This window comes from Barbus barbus (assembly GCF_936440315.1).
Source record: "Barbus barbus genome assembly, chromosome: 27".
Classification (NCBI taxonomy): domain Eukaryota; kingdom Metazoa; phylum Chordata; class Actinopteri; order Cypriniformes; family Cyprinidae; genus Barbus; species Barbus barbus.
In genome coordinates, this window is record NC_136755.1 from 810,001 (window position 1) to 825,579 (window position 15,579).

Consider the following 15,579-nt stretch of genomic DNA (forward strand, 5'->3'; position numbering starts at 1 on the left):
TAAGACACCAAATATCCTCAAAACACCCCTCATTTTTTATAAGATTATAATATACAAACTCTATATTCAACCTTCCAGCAACAAGATTCTTGAACATTAATTCAGCATCAGTACTAAGAAGATTCAGCCCCTCATTCTTCCTCGTCTTCCAAATTGCTAATTTTGCAGTTCCGATCAAGTAGTTCAACAAACATGCTTTCCTTCTGACTAAGAATCTGTACATCACACCCCCAATAAACACTTCTTCTAAGAATTTCTCATCAAATGCTTGAAACCATCTATCAAGAAGATTAAAAAGACCTTTCAACCTATTACATCTTAAAAACAAATGTTCCAGATTTTCTACCATCCCACAAAACCTACACTGTTCACCCACTGCTGGATTCAGGTGCGCTACATGTCTGTCCGTGGCTATTGCCCCATGAATAAGCCTCCACTGCAGATCAGCAGTGCGCTTCTCTATGGGAGGCTTATACAGGGCTCTCCACCTGTCCCTCACAAGGAAGTCTGGCTTCAACAAACCTGGCCACCTGGAGGGTTTTTGTCCTTTAAGAGAGTCCTGATGTAGAACTTTGACTGTAGAGTAATATATTGCTTTTTTTGATGCAGACTCAAAATCTTCTAGCTGCGGGGTTTTAAAAGATAGAATTGACCCCACATCCTCATCTTCATTTTCCTTCTTTATAAGATGAGAGATTTTAATTTCTGGGAATTCCTGTTCATTCGACATATCCATCAAAGTTCCTCTCCCAATGTACTTTCTGTAACTACTTGGTAAGGTATTTACAATCTCCTCCATGAACTTTTCTGTCAAGCGTGAAGATCTTAAGCCAGTCATTTCTCTAAGTTCCTCCAACGACTTCCATCCATCTCTATTCAAGAGGTGTCCAAGCTTGACAATGCCCTTTCTCTGTAAGCATGCACTTACACTTACAGAAGCCAAAAGTCTTGTTTGCGTCATTGAATTAAAAAACAAAGGTTCCTCTAGAACCCAGTTCCCAGGTTCATCAACCTCTCTTTCAACTTTAAAAACAGTTCTCCATGAATGCAACATTGTCCGGTAAAAATGCGAAAGCTCAGACATGTTTATCTTCTCCAGGTTCATTAAAAATAAATGTCTGTCCAATCCAAGACCCCCAGTTTTTTGAAGAATTGCCTTTGCAGTCTGAGACCAAACCAAGTCCTTGTGGTAGAGAAGTCTCTGTGCTGCTTGGATTCGGAAAGCACAGATTCTGCTCCTCACGTCCACTAGACCTTGGCCTCCTTCTTCAACTGGAAGATACAGCGCTGCTGCGCGAATCCAGTGCTCTCCACTCCAGAAGAAATTCACCAAAGTCCTTTGTATCCTGCAGATCAGCTCATCAGGAGGCTCCAGTACCACGAGTCTATGCCACAAGATAGAGGCGGCCAGGTTGTTTACCACCAGAACTCTTCCTCGGTACGACAATTGTGGTAATAGACATTTCCATTTAGACAATCGAGCGTTCACCTTCTCCAGCATTCCCTCCCAATTTTTTCCTTTAAATATTGTATTTCCTAAAAAAACACCTAAAATTTTTAACCCTTCTCTTACCCACATCAATCCACCCGGTAATTTTGGAGGCCCTAACCCTCCCCACTGACCAATAATAAGCCCTTCACTCTTCCCCCAGTTCATTTTTGCTGAAGATGCCCTCTCATATTTTCTAATAATTTCCGTTAAGATGTCAACATCATTTTGGCTCGTAATAAAAACTGTGATATCGTCCGCATAGGCAGATAATGACACCCTACTACTACTATTTATACCAGGAAGTAAAATTCCATTCAGATCTCTCCTTATCCTACACAACAATGGCTCAATAGCCAGACTATACAATTGTCCAGAGAGTGGGCAACCCTGCCTAATACCCCTTGACACCGGTACTGGTGCACTTAATCCTCCGCCCGCTTTAACCATCACAAAAACATTTGAATATAACAACTTAATATAAGAGATAAAATTCTCTCCAAATCCAAATTGTTTTAAAACCTTAAGAAGATACACATGGTCAACCCGATCGAATGCTTTCTCTTGGTCCAAACAAAGAATACCCAGGTTTAAATTATTAAATTGGTTAAAATCAATTACATCCCTCAATAAAAAGAGATTATCCATGATTGTCCTTTTGGGAATGCAATACGTCTGGTCATTTTGAACCAATAACTCTAAATAACACTTTAACCTATTTGCTAAACACTTTGACAGTATTTTGTAGTCCAAACATAATAGAGAAACTGGTCTCCAATTCTTTAGAAGACCTAAATTTCCTTTTTTTGGAAGCAAAGACAGTACAGCTCTTCGACAGCTTACAGGAAGTGTCCCACTTCTGATGCTTTGAATGAGTACTTCATACAAATCTTGTCCTAATATATTCCAAAAAGCTTGGTAAAACTCAACTGGCAGTCCATCAATTCCCGGAGAACGTCCTCGTGATAACTGTTTCATTGCATCTGTAATCTCCTGAAAAGTTATGTGGCTGTCTAGTGAATTTCTCCCCTCTTCTCCCACCTGAGGTAAATCACTCAGCAAATCAGAAGCACTCTCAACGTCACAGTTCTCAGCGTCATACAGGTTTTTGTAGAAGTTAACCGCCAGCTTCTTTATTTCCACGGGGTCTGACGTCATAGTCCCATCAGGCCGTTGAAGATGACATATTTGTTTTTGTTGGGAGCTCTTCTTTTCAAGGTTGAAAAAGAATGATGTAGGAGCGTCCATGTCTTTAATAGAACAGATTCTCGCCCTTACAATTGCTCCTTTCACTTGTTCCTGTAATAACGAGCCAAGTTCTTTCTTTTTCTTATTCAACAGCTCACTCTGCCCAGTTCCATTATTATGAAAAATAGTACTTTCCATTCTTTGAATGTCTTTCTCCAAGCTTTTTACTGCAAACTTCACCCTTGATGTACTATGTGAACTGTAATTTTGACAAAATATTCTTATATTTACTTTGCCAACATCCCACCACTGACACATGTTTTCAAAAGAATCTTTCTGCATTTTCCATTTATTCCAGAATAATTGAAAACTATCACAAAATAAAACATCCTGTAATAATTTAACATTAAAATGCCAAAAATAATGTGGCTTTGTAGTTACCTTCATGTTTAAATCAAATAAAACCAAGTGGTGATCTGAAAACCCAACAGGTAAAATGACAGCATTCATCACCTTATTATTCCATGTTTTATCAATATAAAATCTGTCTAGTCTTGCCCCACTAACCCTATTCTCAGATGCTTTAACCCATGTATATTGTCTAGTTCCTATATTTATTTTCCTCCAAATATCAGTCAAATTAAACTCTTTTATTATTTTTGATAATACCACACTTGACTCATTATGAGGTTCCTCCCCATTCCTATCCATTATAAAATCAACAGTACAATTCCAGTCACCTCCAATGATAACACACACCTGATCTCCAATTTTTTGAACAGCATTTTTTAGTTTCATAAAAACCTCCACCCGCTCAGGCCCAATATTTGGTGCATACACATTTATAAGCACAAACACATTTCCCTTATATTCTATATGCATTAATAGTACTCTTCCCTTTACAACTTCTTCTACAGCTAAAACATTTACATTTATATTTTTTGAGAATAATATGGCTACACCACAACTCAAATTTGTCCCATGGCTTAGCACAACTTTCCCTTCCCACCATCTATCCCATTTCGACTCATTTTCTGTATTAGAATGTGTCTCTTGTAAAAAAGCAATATCCACCTTCTTAATTCTAAATAATTCAGACACCATTGCCAACTTATTTCCATCCCTACCCCCATTTATATTTAAGGAGCCAATTCTCAAAAACTCCATAGAAAGGGAAAAATATAAACAGGACAGAAATAAAGTGAAAAGACTAAGAATAGCCAACACCCTGTGTGTTTTAATCATTTTATGAAACGTTTGCCTTACTCTTTCTTAACTTCGTTAAGATCTTCCTTAACCAAAATCTTTTCTGCTTGCTAAGAGCCTCATGACTAACGTTTCTTTGTAACAAAGTCACTGATGCTATAAATTTCCCTATATCTGGGAAGAAATCTTTGACTTCCATAGTCTTTCCAAAAGTTGCATCTAGAAAGTCATTTATTTCTTGCAGTGTATATGTGTCCTCCATGATTTGTGAACCAATATCTGAAATTTCTGAGAAATTATCATCATCTCCCATTTCAGAATCAGTACACATTTCAACATTATTAAATACTTCAGAATCGTCAGTTTGAACCATTTCAACATTTATTTTTTCTTTGGTGACATCATCAGTCATCACACTACTTTCCCCCATCTTAGATGCATCATTTTGTCCAATAGAAATCTTGTTTTCCTCAACAACATCTTTCTGATCATTACTGTCAATAAAATCAGCATTAACAACGTTCCTTTCCTCTGTAAACTGAGCTGGTACTCTCTCATCATTTGCTTCATCAGTATTAATCTGGACATCCTCATTTTGTTCCTGAACATCCTCAGCAGCAGCAGCACTATGCTCAGCTACCTCTTCCTGCCTATCCTGGACCTGGGCCTTATGTGGGCACGCCATCCTCTTATGCCCGATATCCCCACATTCGAAGCACTTCATGCTACTGGTATTAGCATACACCACATACGTTTTTCCCTCGTGGCCAACTCTAAAGGACACATCCAGTTCTGGCTGATTCAAAAACATAAACACTTGCCTCCTGAAAGACATAACGTGCTTCAAAACTTCGTTTCTGCATCTCAGTGGAATAGTTCTAATCCCACTTGCAAACTTTCCATATCTCGCTAACGCTCTTTCAATTTCATCATTCTGAATGAAAGGGGGAACGTTAGACACCGTTATACGGGTCGTTGGCGTTACCAGCGGTGAAATAGTAAGAAAATCTCCACCTACCACAATTCCTTCGCTTATCAACCGATTTGCTAGTTCTTCCTCTTTTACAAACACCACAACCGCCTTGTTCATCCTCGACGCCGAAGAAATGTTTTCATATCCGATTAGTTCCCCAACCACCAGTAACACATCCTCCACCGTCACGCCTTGTACAGGCACACACCTGACGCCGTGACGGAGCGACACAGGTGGCACCACCTCCGCGGCCGCGGGGTGAGACGCCATCTCGGTGCCGTCACAAAAGTTTCCAACTAAACAAAGTCTATGCTTCCTTGGTCAAAAAGTATTCCTCTTCTAATACCTTTTATTTATGTGCAATAGAAAATAGAAATACGAAAAAAACTCCCGCACTCCCCGTGAAACCCTCACGCACACCCCAAACGCTCCCAGCGTGCACCGGAAGAGAGCGAGAGAGAGGGCGAGAGAGCGAGAGAGAGAGCGAGAGAGAGGGCGAGAGAGAGGGCGAGAGAGAGGGCGAGAGAGAGCGTAGTTTCTCAATATATCTCCTCCTCTCAGGTACACATCGGGGGGGTCAAATAATCCTTTGACATGATTAAAATAATGAATGTTTCCTGACGCCGATTACGTTTTCCTCCAGTGGGCGTAGTACTCCATTTTTTGGGCCAACAGCTTATAAAATGTAGTTCTGTTTTTTTTTTTAGCTTGTTTGCTGTACACCTCGTCACATTGCAGCTTTTAGATATTGTTCTGTTTTTTTGTTATAAATCAGAAATGACAAGGAGACAGTCAATGGAGAGCGCTGGATTGCAAATATGGTTTATGCTCAAACAGCAACATTACACACTAACTAAAATTACAAACGTGAATCAACCACCCTTTTAAGAAGAGGACGGACCGAAGCATGTTAAGACGATCTCTATACTACTTTGGGAGTAGTTTTGGTGTTTGCTAATGCAGTGATGGTCTCTTGCTTTCTAAGCTTCGAGGCAGTGGTTTCCTCCACTGACAAGCACTGGGTTTGGTGGTGTGGTGTGTTCCTCACCGGGTGCAGTGTTCTGCTCGATGGCTGGGACGGGGACGCCCTGCAGGAGGAGAGCTTTGGCCGGACTGGTGCTCTGAGCCACACACACCGGTTTGGGCTGGATCAGAGGCTTACTGCTCAGAATGCTGCTGGCCTTCAGCGTCGCTGCTGAGGAGAGCACTGAACACACACACTAAACATTAGCTGGCAGAAAACATTCTCCAATCACATTCAGTGCACACTCAAAAACCAAAGGCATGGCAGACAGTCTTCAGTGAATGACAACTTTTGGTCTGTTCTTCATCTGGACACTGAATCTGAAGAATCTGAATAGAGGTCAAGTCAAACAAGCTCCTTTTAAGACACCTTTATAAGTCTGACAGGCCCTGGTCACTCTATGGAAATAATCATAAGAGATTCATCAAGTGCTTTCAGTTTTTTAATTTGCATAACAGTGTTTCCCCTATAAATGTTTCCAGCAGCGGTGCTGTTACGTGCCGGAGGTTGTTACCAAGCCGCTCGCGGGGGGTCCGAGGGCATGCACCCCCGGAAGATTTTTTTTTTTTTTAATAACCCCTTAAACCATGACTTCTGGCAAGTTTTGTGGATAGAAATGCACATTTGGAGACATACCATCAACAGAAGGCATGATTATTGCAGCACGTACCTTGAACTGGTCACAAAAGATTAGGACAGGATTATTCATGTTTTTCTTTTGTGTTCATTTTCAGCTGTAAGGTAGAAATAGATAGTGGAAAAATGAAACGGCACAACCCAGAAAAAGATTATTTACAATTTATTGAACATTTTATCCTAATGGCAAGGGCCACACCCAATCTGTGAGCACTTCATTTTTCTGGGCTTTTCATAGAAGATTCATATCATGTATAGGGTGACCACCTGGCTATTGCTCTGTTGCAGGACGGCCGACGTGATTTTGCGGGACACAAGGGAGAGATAACTTACTATATTATTCCATGTAAATAAATTATGATTTTAAACAACATGTCTTCTTGCAGTGATTATAACATGCTTTAAATCGCTAATAAACGTTATAAAAAGTCAATGATGGCACTGTGAAGTCGTGAACGTACGTTTGGCACAGGTGCTATTGTACTAGACCCATTCAATCTAAATATAAAGTGAAAATAAAAATAATCTAAGCCTTAAAATCACATTTCCAAATAAGCACATAAATTCCATTAAGCCCTTAACGTTAGCTGTCGGGCATTTTATTTGGCATGTTAATAAAAGTTACTTACATGTCCTCATTGAACTATGGCCTAATCCTGGCTTAGTCTAAGCCCTGTCTATGAAATTGTCTATTGTCTTTTGTGGAGCTGCTTTATAGTTAAGAATCAAATTTTGAATATCAAATCAAGAATTTAAATAGTTTTATAACTTCGCCACGCTCACGCTATAATTGAATTGAACTAATCTGAATAATGACTCTTTTGTGTTTAGTAGAGCTGCTTACAGCTGAAACTGAATTTCAAATTAAGAATTGAAGAATTTGTTTTATAATTGAATAACTGCAACATTAATAAAGTTATTGAACTGAATAGATCTGAATGACACTTTTGTCTTCTGTACAGCTGCTTTACAGCTCAATTATGACATGATTGTCTTCTGAATTCTTAAGTTTCTGAATTAAGAATTGAAGAATTTAAATTGGTTTATAATTGATTACTTTTGCAACATTGACTGTTAATGAACTGAATATAATCCAAATTGAGCTGAATTATGACATGGTTGTTTTTTGATTGAGTTGCTTTACAGTTAAGAAACGAATTTAGAATTTTGGCATTTTTTCTCCCATTCTTTATTATAAGAACAAAGTCGCTTTTTCTTCTCTGGAGCTCCCGATAGATCCATTTTTTCTGTTGCCGGCTTTTTTTTTTTCTCTCTCTCTGTGTTTTCCCGCTCTGGCGCTACTGTCACGCTGCCCATGTTCAGTGTTTTCTAATTATTTTTATTATTATTATTATTATTATTTAAAATTTTGGAATTATAATTTAAAGGAATATGAAAAAAAATACAGAAACAATACTGATAAACAATAAAACAGACAATTTAAATGCGGGACACTGCTTGTGACTCGCGGGACAAAGCGTCCCATTGCAAAATGCGCGACGGGTGGTCACCCTAATCATGTAGGGTGTCATATCAGGTGAGTTTTTATTGATCGGATGTTGGGTTATTTTTTTGTGAAAAAGGTATGTACCAGGTATCTGCATGAAGAGATTTCAGTGTGCCTGGAGCTGTAGGTATACAGAAATCACGTCAATATGTCTTAATGAATGAATAATGGATCTGATTAAAATCACCCTATTCAGTGTGGAAAAGTCACGCTCACAGTTCACACTGGAGATTGGTATGCCACAGGATTTCACCCATCTGAAAAATGAATGGCATTTTCAATACCAGTGAAAAGTCACGGTTTTCGGTACCAATAGCAGCGCCGCCGGTCGCCATGTTTGTGCTTTTAGGTATGTAAGTGAATGACGTGAATGTCGTGATATTACTGATCATGTGAAGATTTTTCAGCGGCGCTGCTTAATACATTGTAGGGGAAACACTGCATAATGTTTATTTCCTGCTGTGTTTGCTCTTGCAGAACAGTCAAATGAATATGAGAGAACACGTCAGTCTAGAGGAACAGGAACAGAACTCAGGTACACTGACAGAAAGAGTCATGTTACTCAGAGCAGTGTCTTACACCAGAGAGAGTCACCTGTCCTGTTTGCTCACTTTAAACCAGCAGCAGCCAGTGTGTGTGAGAGAGAGAGAGAGAGAGAGAGAGAGAGAGAGAGAGAGAGAGAGAGAGAGAGAGAGAGAGAGAGAGAGAGAGAGAGAGAGAGAGAGAGAGAGAGAGAGAGAGAGAGAGAGAGAGGAGAGAGAGAGAGAGAGAGAGAGAGCACACCTGTGGTCTGTGTGTTGAGGCTGCTGAGTGTGTGTGGCTGTATGGTCAGAGGCTGATGTGGAGCAGTGATGCTGGCGAGGGTCACCTCCACACTGGCCAGCGACGGCAGCACATCTCCACACATGTACGGTGGAGTGGGCGGGTTCTCGCTCTTCACCGTCACCTGAGAAACACAGAGAAACAGAAGTGAAGACAGGAAGAGCGAGACAAGAGTCCTAATGTTTGCTCAGCTGCACTGGAGACAGCGTGAGGAAACTACACTAACGACAGCAAACAGAGACGCATTCTCCCGTCAGCGTTTAACTATCAGCCTGCAGTAGAGCTGCACTGTCTGGAGTCCCAGGGACAGGCCGTACACACCTGAGGCTCAGGTAAAGATGGGATGGAGCTGTCAGAGGTCAGAGACGACGCAGGTGACGGAGGTTCAGTCTTCACCTGGAAAACTACAACACACACACACACACTTTGCTCACGCATTTCACCAGAGTTTCATCTGAAACAAGACTGCAGCAAAACTCTCTGAAAATGAAAATCTATAATCATCTACAACTATTTTAATGCATTACCTAGAACTAATATGGGCGTTTGGGAATAATAATCCTGAACAGATCCTATTTACAAAAAACACTACACAGGGAAGCATGCAGACAGGGTCACTTACACATGTCCAGTGGCAGAGGTTGAGTTATGGTCCTTTCATGCTTCATGACTGACACTTCACCTACAAATACAGACACAACACACACAGTGAGGGACCAGGCTATTATTTATTATCAAATAGAGAAACATTCAATCATTACACACAAACGTTTGCATTCAGAGTCCTTAAACTGCCAATAAACTGCACACTCTGCACACATCACAAACTCCCCGAGCCGCACACATTAATGAACGTTTGAGTGTCTACATACACGGAGTGTGTGCTATATAACAGGAAGCAGCAGGGCCCAGATTCATGAAGAATCTGCTGAAGAAATAACCAAGTTAAGACATTTCTGAAGATAAATGACAAGAAGTTCGTAAGAATGCTGGAATTCTTGAAACATTGTCAAGTGTTTTCTTTGGCGTTTTGAATAAAAGGTGGTTCTTGCTGAGGACTCGATGACAATCACTCTGAGGCTCGTCTTGTTCTGCAGAATACAGTAATGTTCACTTCACTGTGAGCGGTCTGCCTGGTGTTCAGCGCCCAGCTTCCTGTTTTGAACGTGCCTGGTGTTAGTCTCTTTTAAAGAGATGGAGCGATCTCTTCATCCGTGTGTGCGCTGCCTACAGTAAAAACCTGTTTATGGGCGTTTATGAGCTGAATGATGCCAAAGATTGTCATATTTATAAGCTCAAATTAAAAACAACTCTGTAGAGCTCTCTTGAATTTCTCTGACCTTCTAATATTGTCTTTGACAATAAACAGCGATTAATCGGCACCGATAGCTGATTGCCGGATACTTTCCCAGTTTGCATCTGTTGCTGGAGCGGCTGACAAGGGTCCGCTGGCATTATATAGAGCGAAAGCGGCCTCTAGAAAAGTCACTGACCGCACCGGTTTATTTTGACATGTGACACTGAGCGGGAAACTCCAGATTCGCATTTAAATACAGCCGACAGAAAATCCTGACGTGGATTAGAGCACCATTCACATAGTTTTCTATTAAATTGCATTATATTTGTCCAAAATCGTTGAGAATGTACATAATGGCTTCACCCTATAAATTCACCCTTCACCCCACAGGCTATAAATGATGTATTGTGCATTTTTCAGCAAAGCGTTTGTCTTTCTGTGGCTCTAATAAATTCTGTATGCTTCATATAGAGAGCTGTCATAGATCACGCTCTCTTTATGCTTGCTCTGCTTTTTTAAACACCAAACTTTAAACTCATTTGTGCCACATTGTTCATTCTTGAAGCAAACTTATGTCCGTTTGATGATTAAATAAACTGCCACTTGAATTGAACGCGATGAGTCAGGTGTGTGTGTGTGTGAGAGAGATAGATATCTATGAGTTCTCCTAGATGCAGCGCTGCACTTTAGCCCAGTGTGTGACTAACTTTTTATTTATTTTTTTTATTAGATAATCATCAAGTGCTCTAAAATAGAAGCAAATAAAGTGTGCGAGTACACACACAATATTCATATGCATGTAATTGTAATGCTATGGCCTTGTGTAGATATTTAAAGATGGCCAGAACTGTTGAAATTAAATGGTAATACTTAAGAATAAGAGTCTGTTTGTAGCATTAATGAAAACTGTAGAAGTTCCTCGTTAGAGTGTTCATTTCAACATTCACTATTACTAATAGGCTACATTTTAACATTTTTAAGTTTTTTTAACATTAACAAACTATGAAATAAATTTATGGTTCCGTACTTGTTACTGCTTTTTTAAAATAGTTTTCTTTCAGTACGCACTTTAAAACTATCGGTTGATTAACCGGTATCGGCCAGTAAAATCCACTATCGGTCGACCTCTAGGATCAATCGTGAGAACTAACATTATAAAGCAGAAGAAGAGCAGGTGTCTCACCTGTGAGGTTGTTCTCCAGGTTCCTCCATGGTGACGTGGGGTTATCAGGGTCCAGCGTGAGGACAAGATCACTGTCCAGCTGACAGACAGACACACAGATATATATTCACACGTCTGAGCATCATCACGGGTCTTCATCACTTCACCAGCAAACAAACGCTACATTAGACTTTATTATGCTGTATTTTCAGGACAGCATTTTCTGGAGTCTGTTGCTAAATGTCACAGTTATTCATTTGAAGCCATGCAGCACCTACACTTGATCATTCCCTCAGTGAAGCCGAGTGAGGAATAAAGGACCTTGCACACGGAGCCACAAATTTCCGTATGCGTTTTTTATTCATATTCGCCATCCTTTCCTATCAAAATGCTTGTTACGGACACGAAAACGCAGAAAATCGAAACTGATCAGATTTTTTTTATGACGGCCGAAAGTTTCGGAGGCAGTGTGTAAACCTGATCGACACAACGTGAGGTCGTATTTATATTTTAACGTGCAAAAGATTCGGACTCGGTCTGCAATGACCTTAAGGCTTTCAGCTTCTGTGTCTCTCTGTGAGAGCAGATCAGGAGATGTGAGGACAAACACTCAGCACAGTCTGTGATGATGGGTAATAACTGATTGTGTGTTGAGTTATGAACGTACCGATGTGTCATATTTCAGCTCTCCGGTGAAATCCTCCTCCATATCCTCACACTGATACAGACAGGCATCTGACGGACACAGACAGGTTGTGTAAATATAAGGAGGACGACACATGATGCTTTGAGAGCCAGAGGGTGTCAACTCTTTGAAATGATAAACAGGGTAAAGTGTAGATATTGTTTTCTGAGAAACATCTTACAAGTATTTTATGTAGCTTCTGAAAGGCAGAGCCACATGGAAAAAATATCATCTTTAAACAAAATTAGAAAAATGTACACATCCTTATCAAAAGTTTACACCCCCTGCTTTTAATGGACGGATCATGAACATTTGTGTAGTAGTTGCGTTCGAGTCCCTCGGAGTGTCGACGGATCTAAAATGACTGCATCACTGCTGGAAAGGGTTCAGATATGCAGAAGCAGGACCTGAAGGATTTCCCTGAAGAACAGCAGGCCAGACAAACAAGAAACTCACAAAACCTCAAATCAGTCACTGATCACTGACGCTAGCTAAACATTTAGTAAATTCTGCTGTTTGTTTTGTAGACTGCATGCAAGCAGCTGTTATGTGAAATATTTCTGAGCTCTGCTCATCTTCACACAGTCCTGAGCCAGACCTCCAGCTCCCTGTCCTCTCACAGCACATCTGAGCAGAAAGCAGATGCTGAAGGGTGCTGCTGCTTCTGTATGGTTGCCAGGGCAGGCTTCAGAGAGAAACCCATCAGGGAAATACACTTCACATCTGATATGCTGCTTTACTAACTCTTCTATGCAGTTAAGAACTCTAAAGGGGGAACTACGGGGAGCTAAATCTAGCTACAGCTTGAGGAACCATCAATGAATTCATATATTTTCACATAATTACATTTGATACTTTATAATATTACTTATCACCAACTCTTAATTTTTAACGTCTAAACGTTTCTTCTTTATGTTTTTGAAATCAACATATACAAGGGGATTTGTGGTCAAACCGAGACAGCTGCTGAGGGGAGACATGCGCACACTAGCACTAGCCGGATCCGGAGTGACTCCGGAGTCTCTTCCTCGGATGCGCAGCGGACTATCAGCCGTCCACCGAGCCGTTAGCGTTACTCACCCCAGTCCGCGCTGGTCAGCAGGTTATCGGCGCAGAAGCGACTGTCCAGCTCAGACAGCAGCAGCTCCGCGGTCATCATCACTCTCTCACACACACTCACACTCACACTCACACTCACACTCACACTCACACTCACACACACACACACACACACACACACACACACTCACACACTCAATCACTCACACACACTCTCTCTCTCGCTCTCTCTCTCAGCGGGAAATCACACAGGAGGCGGGGCCGATTCTACCTCGAGCGGCGCGCGGTCACGTCCATCGGTTAGTGAAGCACCGAGACCGTGAAGCAGGTCACTGAATCTGACCGATCGCTTATGTTTAACGGTTTAACTCGCCATTCTGCACCGACTGACATAGACAGACAAGGAAACTCATTTCCTTAACAAGCCCGCCTCTTCTTGTCCCGATCAGCCAATGGGAACGTAGAACAGAAGATTGGCTGGCCGGTTGGCCTATCGAAACCCAGAACGCATGCTATTGGATGACCGATGAGCCAATGGTGTGGTTTTCTCGCAGGAAGGCGGGCTGTTGTGCTGCAGAAGCCAGTAAAAACACGCTTTGGCGATTGACGGTATTATTGACCAATGACGTTATGCATAATATGGCCCATCTACACTGCGCCTCTGTTTCTCAATTATTGTTTTTCGTACCTAATTTCTACTTTTGCACAAAGTGTGGTTCCGTCATTTACATTAGACATGACTCTGAATTCTTCAGCTGTTAGTTGAATATAAAGATGTTTTGGGAAGTTCTTGAATCTGTAGCTCTTACACAACTAGGCGGGCCATGTAAGGAAGTCACGTGGAGTCCAGCATGAGAACACTGGGCTGATTTCACACCAGATTCCCCCAAAACTGCATTCAGGGGACCCAGAAGGATCTGAAAACCTAGCCCACTTCCTAAAGCGCTTGCGTGTTACTGCAGATCATGCTGGTAGTTTATGTCAGGAGAACAGTGACCCCTAGCCTCACACAACCAGCATAGAGATCTGAAAGCATGTGTACTTGCTCAGTCACATATTAGGTGCGTTCGACTTGAAGCACGGCTACAGACGGTGGTCAGCGAGAGTAGCCGCTTGCAGTCAGGGGCGGAGTTGAAAACGGAGTCGTCAAGTCGGACACTTCGGGGCTCTCGTAGTTTGCTGCATCTACCTCAGTCATGGCAGATCACGTGGCGTTTGCTTGCTTTATTGCAGACGAACTGGAAGCTATAGAATTGCCGTTATTGTTGTATGAAATTGAGCACAATGAACAACGAAAGTGAGTAAAGGTTCAATGTAATAAATATTGTTTTAATAAACCTTTAAGATGTATGTAATATTTTGAAAGGGTGTCATCACGACAGAAACAAGTTTTAAGTAAATAAACAGAACATATTGAAAATTTGACTTGTGCAGTATGATTCATTATGTGTGTTTTTGCTACTGCAACTTAATAAAAACAATCTATGAAGATAATAATTGTGGTTTTCATTACAGATAAAAGAATTAGGATGTTACATATTTGTTTACTTATTTTACTATTTCTCCAGTTAGGTAAGCACATTTTAGTAAGACATTCATACGTGAACACCATGAACAGGCCTACGGATAAGCCCAATTTATTTGCCTTTCTATTATGATTTATACAAGCTTATGAAAGTGATCTGAATGTTGTATTAAGTTGACATCCAGCCAGAGTTGTTGGTAGTAATCACATGCAAGTGAAGATGGATGAACCCAGCAACTCTGGCTGGATGTCAATTAGTATCAATCAGAATCCATGATGACCACATTATATTAAAAGTCTGTAAGATTGACATTTGATTTATTCCATAACAAAATGATTATCTAAATAGGTTATGCAGCTTAATACTGTAAAGGGTCTGTATGAAAAAGGTCCAAAATAAACCTATGCTATACGAATTAACAAAAAAGTGATTGCAGTAAAAATAATTGTAATCTTTTAATAAACATGATTTACGAGATGAAGATGACATGAAAAGTTAATTTAATTAAGTCCGTATATGAGCATTAGTGGGACTGAAGTTGTCAGAATAAACCCGAAATACACGTCGTTGTTGTCATGTGGTGAATTTGGCCAATCGTGAAACAGCTGTGTCGTCATCAGCGCTCCCGCAGTCGCTCTGGAGAAATTGCGCCGGCTGAGTCAGCCGGCTGCTCTCGAAACGCTATCGCGGTACTTTGATGCCACACGTGACAGTGACGTGTGGTCGGCGCCGGTTCAAGTCGGACTAAATTTCTAACCGGCATGCACTGCTTCAAGTCAGCCGCCGATCGGTCTGCTAAGTGCTGCATGAAGTCGAACGCACCTAATGCGTGCTTCAAAACAACACGTGACACTTCAGAATCCAGGTGCAAGTAATGGGCAGGTCATCAGCTGTGTTTCACCCACTGTTTAATGAATAGTGAATTAGGACAGCAATACTCATTCCATGTATTGCTAAAATACATAAAACATGCTTTTTTATTTCAAGTTAATAATAGGAGAGCCA

The 15,579-nt window shown here is 40.9% G+C and overlaps 1 protein-coding gene across 2 annotated transcripts in view; it reads right to left on the reverse strand.

Annotated features, from left to right (window-relative positions):
• Positions 1 to 13,489, reverse strand: part of LOC306847242 (cyclic AMP-dependent transcription factor ATF-6 beta-like) — a 32,939-nt gene extending 19,450 nt beyond the window's left edge. For both annotated transcript variants that reach the window (XM_079381082.1, XM_079381081.1), the window contains exons 1-7: positions 13,070 to 13,489; positions 11,972 to 12,039; positions 11,326 to 11,404; positions 9,468 to 9,527; positions 9,167 to 9,249; positions 8,807 to 8,969; positions 5,905 to 6,063 (exon numbers count right to left, since the gene is read on the reverse strand). In XM_079381082.1, the coding sequence (XP_079237208.1) occupies positions 5,905 to 6,063; positions 8,807 to 8,969; positions 9,167 to 9,249; positions 9,468 to 9,527; positions 11,326 to 11,404; positions 11,972 to 12,039; positions 13,070 to 13,148 (691 nt within the window). In that variant the 5' untranslated portion in view covers positions 13,149 to 13,489. The remainder of the gene's footprint in view (positions 1 to 5,904; positions 6,064 to 8,806; positions 8,970 to 9,166; positions 9,250 to 9,467; positions 9,528 to 11,325; positions 11,405 to 11,971; positions 12,040 to 13,069) is intronic.
• Between the last annotated feature and the right edge of the window lie 2,090 nt (positions 13,490 to 15,579).